Here is an 18,909-nt window from a genome sequence, read left to right on the forward strand (position 1 = left end):
CATCGAGTTGTGGCAAACCTTTGAATCATTTATAGGCACTTATTAAACAGCTTTCTATCGACTATTTTCGAGGATCTAACAGGAATACCTCTTCTAGACCATTTTTAATGGGTAACAGGAAAGTTATCCCAACTTCTCTAAGGAATCGACTGCTCATTGAAATGCTTTCTTGATTTTAAGGCGTTGTATTTTTAGTAAGATAAACAAAATGTCACTCGCACAACGGATGCCTTGTAAATAGCTTGCGGGTTTGATCTGCCGTAACATAAGGCAGGCTAATCCAGTTGTTTCTCTGGAGACCTGCTGCAGGGACGCGAAGCTGGAGCTGTTTACTTTTGCCTGGAAGACTGGCATTAATCAGAGCACTTTACAGTGCCCGGGATCAATGACCGCCATCGGCTACTGACATCTGTTTTAATTCACGCACATTTCGCATACTTCAATTGATTCAGCGTGGAACATCGACAGCAGTGACCACAAATCGCAGCCCTCGAGGGTGACAGACGGAAGTGAGGGGCTTCTGGCTGGCAGGCCGGCGGGTTGAGAGGGAAAGTCCGCACATGTCGCTTTCGGAACGTTTAAATCAAACATAATAAAATAATAACATCGACTGCTGTGCTGCCAGCCACTTGGCGTTTGCTGTTTGCTGCTGTCTTTTAATTGACACTTTCGATTGTTGCACTGCATAAATGACGCTGAATGGCTGTCCATCAATTCATCAATTCCCTGATTGGTGCCTGTTGAGGCTTCACCTGTCTGTCAAGCGTACGTTGAAAATTAGTTGCAAAGAAAATGAATTACGGGCATCAAACCAAATAGCCCGCAAAATGGCCAAATGATTTTTTCTTTCTTTTATTTTTGCCGTGCTTTTTTTATTTATTTTATTTTTTGGGCAAATGCGCTGTCACAATTCGTTCCATTGTCAATGGGCTTTTCATTGGAGTGTTAAACGATTTTATTCTATTTGTTATACCCTGAACCCATTGAAAATGGGTTAAAAAGAGTATAATGATTTTGTGCAAATGTGTTTAACACGGAGAAGGAAGCATCTCCGACTCCATAAAGTATATACATGTATATACTTCATCGGGAACAGCAGCCGAGTCGATATAGCTATGTTTGCCTGTCCGTCCGCCCGTGCATCCTTATGTACAGGCGGATCTCACAGATTATAAGAAATATTTGGAATTTAAGTTCTTGAGTTCCACGCGCAGATCAAGTTTGCTTCATTTTAACGATTTCCGATAGCAAATCGGGCGAGCGTCAATAAGGTTTTATGTGTATTCTGCAGAGTCTTCTTCTGTGATTATCCCTGCCATCAGAAAATATAGATCTTGGAGACCTGCTCACATTTAAGCGTGCAAAACATTTAAAGGGAAATAATACTAGAAAATACTTTGAACAGGAGTGGTAAGGGTATATCGTAGTCGAGCTCACTCGACTACAACATTCTTACTTGTTTTTCCTTGCACTTTTTGGTTTTGCGTTGTTCACTTTACAACACTTCAATTTGTGATGCTCGTCCTTTGTCCATTTATTTATTTTTTTTTGTGCTGTTGGATGGAATGACTTTATTTATCGCATTTTGTGCGTGGGCCATCGAAAAGGGTTGAATTTTGTAGAGTTGACAACTGGATGCGACACGCATTCCATCTATGTGACATTGTGTCGCAATAAAAACGCGTGAAATAATTATAATTATGTGGAATATGGCCGAAAATGCTGGCCAAGCTCAAAGGTTACAATTACGCCAAAAAAAAAGGGTCTCAGTCTGTGACAAATGCGTTTTAAGTGCTGGACTGGAAGTGAAAATCTATGTGACAAATCGGCTTTTGCTGACTTCATGCCCAAATCATCTGTGACTCGTTGATGGATTCATCACATTTCAAGAAAGAGAGCTTCGAATGATCTGTATTTATTAGAACTGTCATGCCAAAGAAATTATAATTACGTGCTGTCTGAAATAATGCCAAGATAAATTTAAAGGATAGTGTAAGGCATATTAATAATAAATAAAACATTAGAGTACTATGAATATTTTGAGGGTTGGTACAAAATTAAAGATATGCACTGAATAAGCAGTGTTAAGGAAAAAAGGTATTACATAGTTTACTCTAGATAATTCCAGCTAATACGCATATATACCGCAGCCGTTGTTATTCCATTGAAACCATATCCCACTCCACTGAAGGACACCAGCTCAGCTGCCATCCATTCAAGCTGTTGTATGCAGAGCATCAGCTGGTGCTTATTGTATATCAGGGTATCATGATGGCCATCCTATTAACTAGATACAGCGGCTCCCTAGTAAGCCGTCTGGACAAATACTTTAATGCTGCAGCGCAAAGTCTACGACGTAAAAATGCAGAAATATGTTTTTTATATGCCTCGCGAGCCACTCCAACAACTGTGCAAATAAGTAAAAAGTAATCCTAATTACAATTGCTAGTTATAAATAAACATGGCCAAGCAGAGCAAGGCGAGCGCACAACAATGCCCGGCTCGTCCTGTGTACTGAGAATGATGACGACGTCATTATAATAATGAAAATCCCCAAACAAGCCATAAAAGGGATAAACGAAACGAAACGAAACGAAACGTAATGGAATGAATGAATGAATGAAATTTTTGGCAAGCTGCGAATGTGACAGAGTAACAGATTTGCGACTCATAGACGTGGCGCACACAGAGAGGAAGAGGCTCTGGATAGTGGTAGGCAGTAGACAGTAGACAGTGGACAGGCATGCTGCGACCTGTACAGATTTTTTAGTGGTTGATTTTCGCAATTGTTTGTTTGTTTTTCCGCTTACGGATTTTAATAAAGCAAATCGCTTAAATAGCTCAGACAGCGTGCAGCACACTGCTCATAATTACAAATGTCGGCAAATGTCAGCGAATTGAAAACGTTTTAAGTCGCTCAAATCGCATAGGGAACACAGCACACCCCTGAATGCAACCCAAAACCCTATTTAACAAGCACTGTACCTTAATCGAACCCTTTTTGACTTTTACATATAAGTCGAACTGGAATCAACAATGGAACAGCGCTGAGCGAACAATAGCTTTGAGTATACCCTGTACCTGGGTAATACTACCACTACCACTACCACATCATCATCATTATCCAGTGTTGTCAATTGCTCTATTGGAGCTTTATATATGTAGTTGCCTGAAGTTGCTTATCAAGCGTTAAATTGCAGCAATTTGACAGTTTATCGTTGAGTCATCGTTGCATGGCCATTGTCAAAGACAATGACAATGACTCCCTGCCATTATATTTGCACAGCGCAAACCCCGTTCCGTTCCAAGCTCCAAGCCCAACCCCCCTCCCCCCATTCACCCATCAAGTTGCCCCAAAAGCAAAGTACGAGTAAACTGTCAAATTGTCGCCGTTGCAACTAATGCAATTCATGTGTTGACTGTTCCATAGTCAACATTTCTCTCAGAACCCCTCTATCTTTTAATCTCTCTCCTTCTCCCTCTCTCTGTCTCTCTCTCTCTCTCTCTCTGTCTCATTCTTTCTCTTTGCCTGTTTGCATTTGTTTGTGTTTGTCAGGTCCTGGCGAATGTTCTCTCTGTCAATTTGCATGTTACCTTTCATTTATATAGGCATTGAATTGCACTCTTCCTTTCCCACTCTACCGCTCTCTCTCCCTAAGTCTCTCTCTCTCTCTCTCCCTCGGTGACCAACTATTAGTTTGTGTGTGTCCTTATCAAATGCTGCATCCTGCCGCACGTCCTTGCTGGCTTCCTTTGTCTGTCTGTATTTGTATTTGTGTATTTGTTTATCTAACTATCAAAGTGCTGCGTGCTGCTTGCATTGCTCGACATTCGAGTGTGTTAATTGCTGGTCTGTCAAGCCCATCCTTCCCTCCTTACCACTCTCCTCCTCTCTCTGCACTACCTTATCCTGCATCTCTTGTGCGTTGCAGTTTTAGTCTACTAATTTATTATTTAGACCCACATCTCGGGTAAATGTGCAAAAATCATTTTATTACTGAGAGTCATAGTAACAAGTTGTGATTTTGTAGTTTTGGTTTTGGCTCTGGATTAATTTGCAAGTATTTTAAGTAAATCAAGCGATTACAGTTGATTTTGCCAGAGGTTTAATTTGAAACAATTTACAGGTTAGTTATCGTCACATTTCAGTCAGTTTGCTGAGCTGCTCTAAATCGTATTAAAAGCAAGTGTATAAATAAAGCAATTACTTTACTTAATACTCATTCACCTTTATTTAAATAATAATAAATAAGTAGAGTTACTTTCAATGCATAAACTATATCGATTATTTTATAAATCATTCTACAACAGTACGCTGCATAAAAGGTGAGCTAAAATGGAAAATATTAATATGCAAATAAAAATTAAATGTATAACTACATATTTAAAAAGAAAAAAGTTGACAATTTGATAATATTGTTGATTGAAGCAGATTATTTATTAAAATGTGTACAGCTGTAATGACTGCACATACAAGTTTATTTTTATCTAATTATTTAGTAGCCGAGCTGAAGAAAAGTTTGGCATTTGTTAAGTTACAAAATGATAGAGTCCACTTAACGCCAACTAATTGAATCAGTTTCAAATGCCTGATTATGGCCCAAACAAGTTAAAGATATGGAAGCAGTGCGTGTCTAGGAAGGAGTGTGGGGAAGTGAGGTTTGCCTGATGTGCCACATTATAAACTGCAACCTAAGACTTGGCAATAATTTGATAATTTAATTACACTTAACCTCGTTGAACCGACCCGAGCATAATTTATGCAACTGCTAATATGTGTGAATGTGTGTGTTGTTGGTGTTGCTGGCGACATTCTGCTTGTAGAAACGCATGCATAAATAAGTTCAACATAGGAGCCAAGCCGACGCCATCTTCAGCCACCTCTCTTTGGCTGCCACCCGCTCCAGCCTCCTGCTTCGATATGTGCGGCATTCACATAATTGTCGGCCATGTATCTTACAAATGCAAATTAGATGCAAATGTTAATAATCTGCGTGAATGAATTTTAATGAGCAGCCCAAGTGTTTTAGCGACTTGTCCCTGTCGCAGTCGCCGTCGCCGTCGACGTCAACGACGGCGTCGCAACCAGAAAGTGTCAGACATGCATCAAGGATTGGCCCTGACCAGCCTTAGATTGTTATTTCTGCTGGTGTTGTCATTTAAACATTTTTTCCAGCGAATGCCAGCTGGAAACGTGCCTCATAAACGGTGCACAGGTCGAGCTAACCCTTTCAGCTAGTTACGCAGTCAATTTGGAGTTGGGCATTTTACGGCGTGACTAGCCCTATGCCCCCTTACACTGTCAAAAATTTAAGAGGCAATTCAAATATTTCTGATATTTTTTATAGAGCTAAGTAATAGTCTAAAAGAATAAGCTCACTAATTTGATAAGGAATTTTGTGTCAAGAGCTTATAAAATTTATAATTAACGAATTTACAATTGTATATATCATATTTTATTTAGAATAGCATTCTTAAGGAATTTAAGATAAGGTTAATGTTCTGGCTGTGCTTAGAATTTGTTCTTAAGTTATCATTTTTTAAATATATTAAGAAAAATTGCTCCGATCTTATCATATTGATTAATGTAATATGAATCGAAATTTGTTGCAGTGTACCAGCTGCTGCGTCGTAGCCAGATATCAAGTGGCTGCGGCTAATTAACGCCACTGTAAAGACGCCTGCTACTGAGTCGGCTCCGACACGTGCTCCTATCCTGTATCCGACTATCAAAATTATGTTTTCTGACACTTTTCGTGTCCAAATTTAGATGGCAGTCTGCTGGCAGGGCGAACTCGTCGTCTGCATCATTTCCTTTTCATTGCGTTTTGCTGGCGCAGTGCCGAGGACGAGGAAGTCCAAAAATGAAAACAGATGTTGAAAATCAGTTGCACATTAAATGCTGTTCATGTGGAAACTTAATTGTTGCCACAGTCGAGAGTCCCTCGATCTGTCATTTTGCTACTCGGTTTGATTTGCGGCAAGTGCCGCACAGCTCTTGCTTTAAGTTTAGGGGTTGTCGCCTCAGTGTTCCATTTAGGTGTTTTATATTTGTCAATAATTTTATATATATATATATATATACACATTACTTTTGGGTTCTCTTTCATTTGTTGTTGGCAAACACACTGTGGGACGACCATAACACATACGATATGTATATGTATATATCAATTATATGAGTTTATTTGTCCACACTCAATGCGACATATGGTGAAAACTCCACGTATTGGCCAAGGCAGTCAGCAGAGGTCATTTATAACGAGAAAAAGGCAATTGCCATTGGAAATCGAAATTTATGATTGCTAATGATTATTATGATAGAGACCTGAAGGCACAGTGGAACCGATATTATTCAGCTAGATGATAAAGGGCAAAAACGATCCCAGCTTTCTTCATATTTATAGAGACAATATTTTTATTAATTGTAATTATAAATTTAGTCTTAAATTGCTATTTGCTACAAGGTTTTTCTTTTTAAATTGTGAACTGTTTTTAATTGATGCTGAAAGCTATTCCACAAATAGCCATTCCAGAAGGCTTATGCTTTTGTTTTGATTTATCTAATGTAAAAATAATTAATATTAGTGAAATTGTTTAAGGTAACACCAAATTATTTTATTTCTATTTATACGTATTATATATATTTAAATTTAAAACAAAAAACATTTAAGCTAAAATAAAATATTATATTCTTTAATATATATAGGTAGGAAGTTAAAATGTAATGTATAAAATGTTACAAAAATATATTAAGGAAGAAGTTGTGTTGATTAGATGGAAAAAACTGTTAACGTATGACTGACTACCTCTTTCCAATATCACGTAATCGAACACTCAATTAAATTACATTACTGTAATTTTTAGAATGGAAACAATAATGCATGAAATTTCAACATACGTTTCGCACATGATGCATTTCTCAGATCGATGGGTGCAGTGGCTGAGCTGTTTTGGGGTTGTGTTTGCTTGCTGTGAGGATGTGTGCCATAACTGCGCAATATATCAAGAAATACACCTGGGACTACCCAGGGACTGCACCCGGGGATGTTTGGAAGAACCAAACTATGAGCAACAAAATATACACAATAGTAGAAGCAAGAAAACAAGGGGAAACACCAAATGGAAATGGAAAGCGAAGCGAACGTAAATTTTATTTATTTGCGATTTGATGGAAATGCGAAAGAACAAATAAAAATAATGGATTGAATCAAATTTTTGGTAAAGAGTCAGTGGCTGAAGAGCTGAAACCGTAGATGGAAAAATAATACAAACAAAATATTGTTGAGTATGCTGGCGATGCTGGACTGATGCAGTTGCATCAGCGAGAGGCACAAATAACAAATGACAACAAATGAAGAGGCAACAGTTAGGGGGAGTTGTCCAGGCAAACATTTTGCAAGTGGAACGACCCCCGCCCACACCCTCCAACAAATTCAACAAAGAACTGGCAAAAAAACGACCTTGTGAAATGTGAATGTCACTTTAGTTCAACGATGCGATGTCGTTCTACTTTGCCTTAACCATTTTCGTTTTGTTGTTGTCCAAAACAAAAAAAAAAAAAAACAAAACAGAAAAACCCGTGAGCATTATGGTTGTTGTTGTTGTTATTGTTGTTGTTTCTACCGCCATGCTAATCCTGTAACTGAGCCCTCGAGGGTGGCCACTGTGGCCCCAGGCACGCCTCAGTGACTTTCACTGTCGCCAGCGCAGCCTCGGCGCCCTTGCCTGGGATTAATTCCACACATTAGCCGGAAATTGTATATGTGTATATGTATGTGCCCTGCTCTGCCTTGCCCTGCCGTGGCCAGTTAGTTGTTCCACGAATATGTTTTTTTTTTTGTTTTCTTTTTTGGTTTTTTATTATAATGCCTGAGAGCTAAGCCTGGAAATCTTCTCGAGCTAAGCTGACATGACCAATGGCAGCCACTTGTTAATTTCTCATACTAATTTTTTGTTCGCAGCTCTTTCGCTTTTATTTAAGGGAGGGGGCGCTTTTCTTTTATTTCCCTATATATTGCCCCTTTCATTAATCACACTGATCGCTTTTCGAGCACGCACTATTCGCCATCATTTTTTAGGATTTGGCGCGCATGTGGAATTTCCACATTTCCCCCTGGGAGTGGCAAATGCGACGCAGTTTCTCTCACTTTTCGTCGAGTAATTGAAATTTGTGTGAGTGTGATAAATTCAGTTGTGGTGCGCCATGTTAAGCGCATGATTAGCGCATTTTCCTCGACAGCCAACAGCCAACAGCCAACAACAGAGTTTTCCACAACACAGTTTTGGCCAGACCGCTGTCGATGTTCGTGCCTGGCCTGCCAACAATGGCTTTTAATTATTTATTGCCTAATGACCTAATGACTTTTCCATTGTCGGCCTGAGAAAGACCAAAACTCATTGTGATTGGCATATTGCTAGATGACAGCGGAGACAACCAAACTAAACCAAAGTCACGAACATTTAAATAAGTAAGCCAGTTGGTGAGTTAAAGACAAGGGCAAGGGCAAGGGTAACAAATGATAGAAAGGTTATCTACACAAATTAACAATTAGCCTAAGCTTTAAATGGAAATCGCTTTTGCTATATCATATTTGTTTGTGTTTTTTTTAAATGTTGGCAAGCCTAAAGATTCATTCTTCTTGAACAAACTGGGAGAGAATCATCACAACAAAATAAATTGAAGTATCCAGATTGATCATATTATATTGATATAGACAGATCCATTACTTATTAATGACTTACTTGAGTCATTTAGTTTTTTTTTTATAATTATTAATCTTATGCATTTATTTACATTTATACTATGCATTGATCTTTTTCATATTTATATTATTTTTTTTCATTTTATAGATCGAAAAACCGAGAATGTATATATATTTTATACATATTTATATTTTAAATTTATTGCTTTAAAAGTTTAGCACATTAAGTCAGGTCAGTTTTATGCATTTTACCCTTTTCGCAAACAATCTAATTGCCTCATAATCCTATTAGCACCTTCATAAGCTGCGCAGGCAGGTATGGGCTGTAGTTCAGAAGGCAACAACTTGCCCCACAAGTCGATATACCCCCACAATCAACTCAATTTGCAAATTGCGGCCTGGTATGTGCCACACTTGAAAGTATTTTAAAACCATTTATTTCAAATGACCCACACGATGAAGAAGAGACGACGACGCCGACGACGACGAAGACTTGGGCCGACTATTTTAAAACTCCGAACACGTAAAGGCAGGCAGAGGCCGCGATTGCAACCTGGGCACCTGGTCATAAAAAATTCATTTGACTTAAAAACTTTTAGAGACAAAAAAAAAAAAAAACGAAACTGAGGCAAAAACTGAGCAGCACTGGAAATTGATATTAAGTCAGGTGGCGCGTGTCCATTACACGCATTGCGGCTAGAAAGCGAAATTCAGCTAGAATATATGCACAGAATGTACAGGGAGAAAGAGAAAGAGTGAGATAGAGGAAGAGAGAGGGATAGAGAGAGAGAGAGAGAGAGAGAGAGAGAGAGAGAGAGAGAGCTGAAACTGACAGTTTTGAAGCACGCACATCTCGTGTATGGCATAAACAAAACAATGCTCGGAAAGCAAGAACTCAGTTCTGGATGGGCAACAAATTTGCTTAGCAAGCGCGGAAATTGTGGCCGGTGCTCTATTGTCTTATTGAACTCCGGCCGAGTGTGGCAGTAGGAAACGGAAACGCGACCCGGCCCAACGCTACGGTCAGCGGTCGGTGTGTTGTCAAAAGGCGCACGTGAACTATTAAAATCACTTAAGTGCAATTCATGTCACGTTCGCGGCAGTCAGCCTAAAACTTACAACCAATTGATATATGCGATGTCAGTGTATGTAATCTGTGTATGTTTCTGTGTGTGTGCGATAAGTGAACTGACAGAATGGTTGGCCAATTCACGATAAACTTGAGTGCCCATGCAATTTGCATAAATCCACTTTGTCGTTTCCCTTTTCACAACTTTAATGTTGTTCTTGTCGCATTTGTTGGTCAAGGTCGTTAGGAACAAATCTAAACTAGGTAATCTATGTCTATCCCAGATATTAACTTTTCTTGTATTTATCGTAGACTTGTATTGGCTTTACTATAATAGTGAAATTTGGATGAATTATATATAAAACATTATATGACGACACAAGGCACGAGATAAGTGTAAAATATTTGCGAAAATAATAAGTAAGCTTTTGCAGCACTTGTTTGTATGATTTTTTTTTAATTACTGACTAGTCAACATATATTTACATGCTGCTAAGCTAATAGAGTTCATTTGAATACATTTTGACGCTTGATAAAATTTCCAAGCACATTTTAAATAAAATAAAATAAAATAAATAAAATACAACAAACAGCGTTTTACACATTGCAATCTGTGACTGGTCAGCATTGATTTAAGCTGATTAAATTTGTCAATTGTGTCAAATTTAATTAAATTATTGTTGTGCGTTCGTTTTGAATACATCTGAATATTTTGATTTATTTTGCAACTATTTGCGCACATCCCAAAACATAATCTGTAGAAGCGACCGGCTGTCAATTAAATGCTGTAAAGTTTAACGCCACATGCCGCAGGTCTAATGACGCTCGCTGCAAAGAGCGGCACAAAATGTTTCCCCTCTATTTACAAGGGAGTCACTTGACAGGCTAAAGAGCAACTACAAACACAATAAGAACAGAAATCACATTGCACTTCTTTCCTTTTGGATGTTGGTATCTCAGCTGAACTGATTAATTACAGGCAAATAAATTTCCACCTCTCCTCCCCTCTCTCTCTTTCTCTCTCTCACTCATCTACACACTTTGCGTGTCATGTGTGGAAAATATCAAAATGCTTCGCACTGTGTTGGAGTCACTTTTTTTTACTACTTGTATAAGGAGAAGAAGTTATAGTATATTGGTTGGAAATTCAAAACATAATTAAGAAACTATTGATTCTATTACGTGAAATATGTTTTAATAGAAATTTTAGCTAGCTTATGTTTCTAAGTTTAAAAACTAATATTAAATTTGATGAATTTTTAGCAGCTCTCCTGCCGCTCATTTTTATTTATTTTATATTGTTCTCTACACTATATAACAAACATATTTACCAGGTAACTCCCAGTCGAGCACTCTCGACTTTATCGTTTTGGTTTGTTTTCGTTGTATTTTAAATTTATTTCTGCTTCTTTGCCTGTTTGGATTATTAATTACACTGACACTTTGGGCCTGCGCTAATGAGCACCAAAATAGATTTTTTTTCCATAATTTGGCTTCTGTCTATAAGAATTTCCTGCATTCGTGATTGTGTTTCGTGACCAAACACCGTCTTTCCCTTTCCGCGCGCAGAACACCTCCAGCTCCCCTCCTGCTGCTGCTGCTGCTGCTGCACAATTTATGCAAATGATGCTGGCTGAGCAAACATAACCTCATTTTGCAATGCTCAGCTCCAATATACTCTGTTCTTGCCGATTATGTTGCTGCTGCTGATACTGCCGTTGGCCATTCGCCTGTTAGCTACCTCGACGTACACGACGACGTTCATGAAAAATGATTATAAGTGGGTCACAGGATATGCAAGTGTTTCTTTTTCACGCTCAACTTACGACAATGCCAAAGAATGGAGCAAAGTGGAGCACAGCTGCTGCCCCTGTCCGCCAGAGGGCTCTGCCGGCAGCAGGTGTTTGGGCAACTCTTGATTTATATACATATATATATATATATATATATATATATAAACATGTATATAAACGTACTGAGCATACTTGGCAGGACATTTTGCAAATGTACCTGAAAGTTGGCCAAGAAAATGGTGAAAGTTTCACAGGGCTTTTGTATTTAATATATGCCATCGCAGCCAGTTGCAATTTACCAGCTGCCAGTTTGCAGTTGCAAGTTTAATTTATATATTGCCCAGCGTTGCCCAGCGCACTCGTGACATGCAACACGGTACTTCAAATACAAATGTGAGAGGCCAAGGACAACAGTAACAGCAACAACTCAAATTTGATTTCATTTTCTTTGCCACAACTTCAATTTCAAGAACTCGCCGCAGGCGAACTCGCAACGCATGAAAACCTAATCAGAATGATGCTGGTCCATTGGGAAGGCAGAAGCTGCACACATTGACAAGGGGACATCCCAGATCAGATTGCTGCGGCCTTTTGACCTTACCCGTTTGTTGCACATGTTCCGAGAATGCAAGTTTATTCAGATTTTTACTAGTCCATCTTTGCACGTCAAAAAGTTCACTAGTTTTCACATTTGTGTATTTTTTGTATATATGTATATATTTATTTATTTCGCTTTAACCAGAATTGCATAAGTAAATATTAAATATTTTCATAGCATTTGAGCATTCTGTAAGGGAACTTTCGAATCTCAAAGTTGGACAAAACAATTTTTAATTTAAATATTCTGGAGAGTTAAAAGTTGTTCGTAATAACCACCTAAGTTCATATTCTCATATAAATGAGTGCATATGTATAGAAATGCAAAGGGAAATGTTATTTCTTGTATATATACCAAATAATAATAACAAACAACAAATCGACAATGGAAATTGAAACATAAAGTTCCATGATTTTTCTTATCTTAAAAGCTGAAGTAGACCAACAACACAGCTAAACCTCAAAGCACTGATGACCAAAAAAAGCAAGCTATGCCCCAGTCCCGAAATCATCCCCAGCTCCAGCATGGGTTCTTTTTTGTTGTTGCGTTTCTTTAAGCTGCTAACATTTTGCTTAGTTTGGCACAAACACGCAGCGACCATTTTTCATATTTTCATTTATAAATTTATTATAAAGCCAACAACATCAGCAGAAGCAACAAGAGCAGCAGCAGTGCGAGCAACAGCTACTCTTGGCTGGTGGATGGGCTTAATGGCCCCCAATTCACCTCCCCACATCCCCCTCTGTTCACCCGCTTCTGGTGCTGTCTCTGCCACAACTCTAGCCACTCTGGCAGTGCTCTGGGTTGCGGTTTAGAGCAACGGCTACTTTGGCATTTATTTTAAATTATAGTTCGCAGTAATAACTAATGCTCAGAGAGCAGTTGTTGTTGGTCGCTGCTCGTTGGTTGCTGGTTACTGTTTGTTGTTGTTATTTGTTGTTTTTGCTGCCATCTACAGAAATTATAGACATTTTGGTCTGGGGCTTGTGTGTAGTTTTTAGCCGTTTAATGATAGTATTTGCTAGCGATGCCAAAGTTCTGTGGCAGGTTGACATGAGATTCTGTTTTCGAGGTGGGAGTTTCAATTAAATTTTAGTGCAAAATGAATGTGGATTACACAGTTTCACAAGTCATCTGCATAATTATTGAAATTCTCGAGAAACCAGTTGACATTTTTCCGCCACTAATTGAAAATTCCTCAAGTCAAGTTAAAGCTGTCAAGCAGCTGGCAAGTTTCTCGCCAATTTACTTGGCACCACCACAATGCCAATCGATGTTGTGTGAACGAATTTTCACCATCATGGTTATCGCCCCTTTGAGGCCCTCTAATGGGCAAATACGCCCATGCCCGCCCCTCAGCGCCCCTCCCCACACACATCAGTAAATATGAATGAGTTCCAAGTTAATGAAATATTGAAATATGAAAAGACAAACTCCTTGCCCTCGCACACTCCACAGCAATCACATGTCCATCAAAGAAAACTTTTCGCAGAGCCTGTCAAATCCAAAAGGAACCCGAGTAAGAAAATGAATGCTTTGAGTAAAGACCTGGAGGTACCCTATACTTAATTATGTAGTAGCTCTGACAGATAAGTGCAGAATGTATTACAAACAATTAAATATCAATTAAATGTTCATATTTTGTATAACTTAGCAGTGACTGTTATCAAATTACGATATTAAGAGGCCAAAAGAAGAGTTTCTTATTAACAATTTTTTTCTTTACCGAGATGCAAATAAGAAATTAAATAAAAAAATAAATAAAATTATATAATTGAGACGTAGAGAAAGGATGAATAAAGCTCTTACCTCGGAGAAGCCCCTTCGACAAGAAAAGTAGCCCGAAACAAACAAAAATTACAATGCTTAATTATGAAAAGTGTTTTTTTTTTTCCTTCAGCTCGCCTAGGAAAACAAGTAAAAATGTAGAAACACGCGAAATGAGTTAATGAGCGAAATTATAATGTAGTTTTGCCTTGCCACGTCGTTCGACCCAAACGAAACCACCCCAATGGGTCGGCATTTGGGTCAGAAATGGTTTTGGGGGCTGCTTTAATGGGGCTAATCAAATATTTGACATTTGTTTTGGGTGGCGCTGACGCTAAAGTGTTCTTGTCTAATGTAGAACTCATTAGAATTCACAGCTCGACACTCGCCAGAGCTCCTCAATGTTAAGATGCGCTGTTATGGAGGCACTCATGTGTGCAGTGTGCAACAAAAAATTTCATTAAATTATTTACATTGCAACTGCAGCCCAATAACCAGCCAACAGCCGACATCAACAGCCCCATTAACAACGATGGCAACAGCAGCAGAAAAGAATACAAAAAAATATATATATACCAAGCAAAAGGATGGAGTGCTATAAGTACAATAAGTAGGATTGGGCCAGCAAGAAATCTTAATGATCTACGAATAAATCAAACAAATTATACTACAGTAACAGTATTTTGGATTATCAGTAATCTAAATTAAATATCCATTCACAAATTGATTTAAAAAAATATTCTTTTTGATTAAATTGTAGATCTCAGAATAAGATGAATGTAAATAGCTGCAATACTAATTTGTTTAAGGTAAAATGCCAAGGTGGCTTCATTTCAAATATATTATTAATAATATAGATCACAGGAAGAAATTATCGTACCTTGGAATTTTTGCAGCTGGCTTAGATTACGAGTAAGACAACCCACATTAATGTTCCTTATAGTCCGAATCGTAGATGCTATTGGGAATTAAAGTGTAAATGCTTGGTCACAAACGAACAAGGGAAAATGAAAAAGGCAAGAGCGGAAACGGAAATGTTTAATGCGGGTTTGGAAGCACTGACAACAATGCGTCGCCGCGTTCTCGCTCACCGGCTGGCTGGTTGGCTGACCAGAGTAAATCGTAGGCCGAGTCCGAGACCAGAGCAGACCCGAGGACGTGGCCGGGACCTGCCCATGTGAGTTACGCGCTAACGAAAGCCGATAAATATTTATTTGCATGTGTGTGTGAGTGGGTGCTTGTATGTGTGTTAATTAAGAATTTGCAGCAGGCTGGCAGACGATTAAATGTGTACGAAAATGTGCCGACCCATCCACATCCAGCTCCCCTCCATCCAGTGCAATCGATGTGCTGGACACGCAGAGGAGGACCATTAGTTCCGCTGGCTGGGGCAAGGGTTGGCAGCGATAATCGAATGAATTAATGGAACACGCAAATGAAATAAAAATCGGCAGAGCCAGCTATTCATTTGGATAAATCTCTTTACCCGGCAGCGGAAACAAATCACTTTATTCACATTGTTGCCCAATCTTCGAATGCGATAGCCTTACATCACATTCATAAAGCGTTTCCCCTCGATTATGGTCACATAATATTTGCAAGAATAAGTCTAAGATCATGGCTAATACAGGACTTTGATAAGACAAATACTTTAAATAAGCACAGCGAAAATTATAATATAATTAAATTATCACAAATTATCTGTAAGACAAGGCATAAGCATCCAAATCATTTGAGTATGCCTTATGTGTGCCATCTTTTGAAGCTATCGATTTCTGTTGGCAAGACTTGTGATCACCGGCACATTGTGTTTAGCAGCGCAATTAACTTGAAAATTCGACAAAGACTGAACTGTGGTCACAACTAGGCAAAATTAATATACTTTGTGGGCAGGTTGACTAATATTTAAAACTCATTGTTGGGTTTCAACGTTGTTGAGTTAACGATGATCATTCGAATTTGAATGCTGATAATAAAAGCAACTGCTTTCAAAAAGAACTTTCATAGAAGGGAGCCAGAATACGAGATAAGTTTGCGCACCAGATAATGCGAATCTAATAATATTCATATGTCATTCTAACTAATCAGAAGTTTGGAAAATAGCAAAAATAACATCATTAAGGATCCGTGTGAAATGGTCTCATCTTAATCATATCTCTGCCTTCTTGTTTCTACATAAACTATTTATTTATTCCCTGACCTTGGTCACTACATCAGTCATCATCAGTTAATTATCATCGTAGTAGCTGATAATTTCACCATAATATAATTCCGTTGCGTCCGATCGTGTTATCAGTTGGGCAACAGGCCTTATCACAACAAATATAAAGTGTTCCACGCTCATCTAGCGAACCAGTGATTGCTAAGTAGTGCTAACGTCAACACCATGGAAGGTTCCGCTAATCGAATTCTGCTACTCGCGATAGTTGGGGCCGTTTTTATCAGCGGCACCCAAAGCGCCAATATACTTGGTTTATTTTTGAGTCTGAGTCCATCTCACTTGATAGTAGAAATGTCCATGGCCAAGGTGCTGGCTGAGAATGGACACAATGTGACGGTGGTTACCATGCTCAAGCCGCCAGTTACCCACAAGGATTTCAATATTGTGCAAGTGCCACTCTCCGAGGAAGAGCTACTCGTGATGAGCACAACAATTGGTCAAATGGTGGCCAGTGAAAACAGCAACTTGATTTTGTCAGTATTTCGCAGCATGGGTCAAATGAAGTTCCTGTTTAACAAGATGAAAGAGGCAATGATGGACCAGCGAGTGAAAGACTTGTACGAGAACAAGGACAACAAATTTGACCTGGCTATGATTGGCTTCTTTCTGAACAATTATCAGATTGGCATTGCACACAAGCTGAAGGTGCCCGTGGTATTAGCAGCACCAATGCCACCGAATCAATTATTCAGCAACTTGTTGGGTAATCCTAAACTGATCTCACATGTTCCCGCCGACCCCAAGGGTCAACGAATGACTTTCACGGAACGACTCAAAAACTATTTTACTAGCTGTGCCTTTGCATTACTTACTTTGATTATTGATAGCAACAGCGCCAATTCGTACAAGTGAGTAGACCCCCTCAACATTCATTAAGGGATTTCATTAAGTTATTTCATTCCTAACAGGGAACTTTATGGTGACGATCCCAATATGCCCGACCATGCAGATCTGAACAAGATTATTTCTCTGGCCTTCTTCAATTCCCACTCAATCAGCGAGGGTCCCATTAGGGCCAATGTACCAGCCATAATCGAGGTGGGAGGAATACAAATTAAAGATACTCCCGATCCCTTGCCCAAAGAAATTGGCAGTTTTATAAGCAATGCAACAGATGGCGCTATTCTCTTGAGTTTAGGGTCAAATGTAAAGGGAACTCACTTAAAGCCCGACACAGTCCAAAAGATGTTTAATGTGCTGTCAAAACTGAAGCAGAGAGTTATTTGGAAATGGGAGGATTTGGATAAGACACCTGGTAAATCTGACAACATACTCTACTCCAAATGGTTGCCACAGGATGATATTCTGGCCCATCCCAATATTAAGCTCTTTATAAATCATGCCGGAAGAGGTGGAATCACAGAGTCAACGTTTCATGGAAAACCCATGCTCTCGCTTCCTGTCTTTGGTGATCAACCTGGTAATGCCGAAAAGATGGCCAACGATGGATTTGGTCTCAGTTTGAGTCTATCGACACTGGAGGAACAGAATTTCCATGAGAGCATTGTTGAGATTCTCAGTAATCCTCAGTATACGCAGAAAGTAAAAAGCTTCGCCTCTCTCTACCGTGACCGACCTATGACAGCACGGAAGAGTGTAGTCTATTGGACCGAGTACGTACTGCGTTATAATGGAGCTTCGCACTTGCAGAGTCCCCTTGTTCATATGAATTTTGTGGCAGCCAATAATTTGGATGTTTACATATTGTTGTTAAGTATTTTGTTGGTTTGTGCTTACGTAAGTAAGGTCATATTGATTTTTATTTACAAGAAGTTGACAGGTAAAGCACAGAAAGCTAAGAAAACGAAAACCTCTTAAATATTGTAAATTGTCATGTCATTGTGTAGTTAGAATTTTTCATAATTTGTATTATTATTTCATTTGAATTATCAATATATACTGATAGTGGTCATATCAGCAACTGATAATCCATTTTACAAATACCCATTATCGTACATAAGTAATATTTTGTTCTGCTTAGTGGTAATGACTATGTCTATTTTTTAGTCAACCGGATTATTATTTTTATCATCTATTTATATATCTTATCTCCATCTGATAAGATAATCTTACACATTATTCACATGTGCCATCTTCCGCCTGACTATGACCTATGACTTTATCATTTAAAATGAAAGCTGAAATTTAAGAATAAATAACCAACTGGATTTTATCGACTTTCTTTTTATCAAACATCTTCATTTTTCACAAAAAGACCATTTGTGCTGTACCATATATAAACTTATTGCTAAATGCTCTTGAATACTTTCAAGCCCACTAGTGGAAGCCAAAGGTTTCCTTCCCGTTCCCTTTCCCGTTCCCGATTGCATTGCATTTCTAACTTACGGACATGGGGTTTCATGCTGAAATACTTGGCAACTTTATTACATAAATTCACAAAATACTTTTGCACGTCACAATGCTGTTATCTAGGTTTATATTTCGCATACACTTTCGAACAGTACCATTTACAACAAAAAAAAAAAAGACTGCAAACTGAAAATTCTTCAAGCTATATAACGAGCGCATTGAGAACAAAATAACATTTTGCAATAAGCAAATTTCAATTGAAATAGCAAACTGAAAAGGCATGCAGAAAACGCCCAAATCCAAACACTCTTTCTAACCACACCCAACCCGTCCACAAAATGGTCGTTGGAACGTAGACAGCTTTGAATTATTTTTTTCACTTTGTTAAAAAAAAAGGCAAGAGAAAACAGTTATCACAGGTATGAAAAAGATTACATACCCTTATA

At 38.6% G+C, this 18,909-nt stretch overlaps 1 protein-coding gene across 1 annotated transcript; it reads left to right on the forward strand.

Moving 5' to 3' along the window:
• Positions 1-16,292: 16,292 nt before the first annotated feature.
• LOC6561778 (UDP-glycosyltransferase UGT5) lies at positions 16,293-18,321 on the forward strand. Its single transcript, XM_001988104.3, has 2 exons — positions 16,293-17,001; positions 17,062-18,321. Exons 1-2 carry the CDS (start codon positions 16,319-16,321, stop codon positions 17,969-17,971), a joined length of 1,593 nt encoding a protein of 530 aa, XP_001988140.2. The 5' UTR covers positions 16,293-16,318; the 3' UTR covers positions 17,972-18,321.
• The last annotated feature ends 588 nt before the right edge of the window (positions 18,322-18,909 follow it).

Source organism: Drosophila grimshawi, unplaced genomic scaffold, assembly GCF_018153295.1.
Source record: "Drosophila grimshawi isolate 15287-2541.00 unplaced genomic scaffold, ASM1815329v1 contig_1377, whole genome shotgun sequence".
Taxonomy (NCBI): domain Eukaryota; kingdom Metazoa; phylum Arthropoda; class Insecta; order Diptera; family Drosophilidae; genus Drosophila; species Drosophila grimshawi.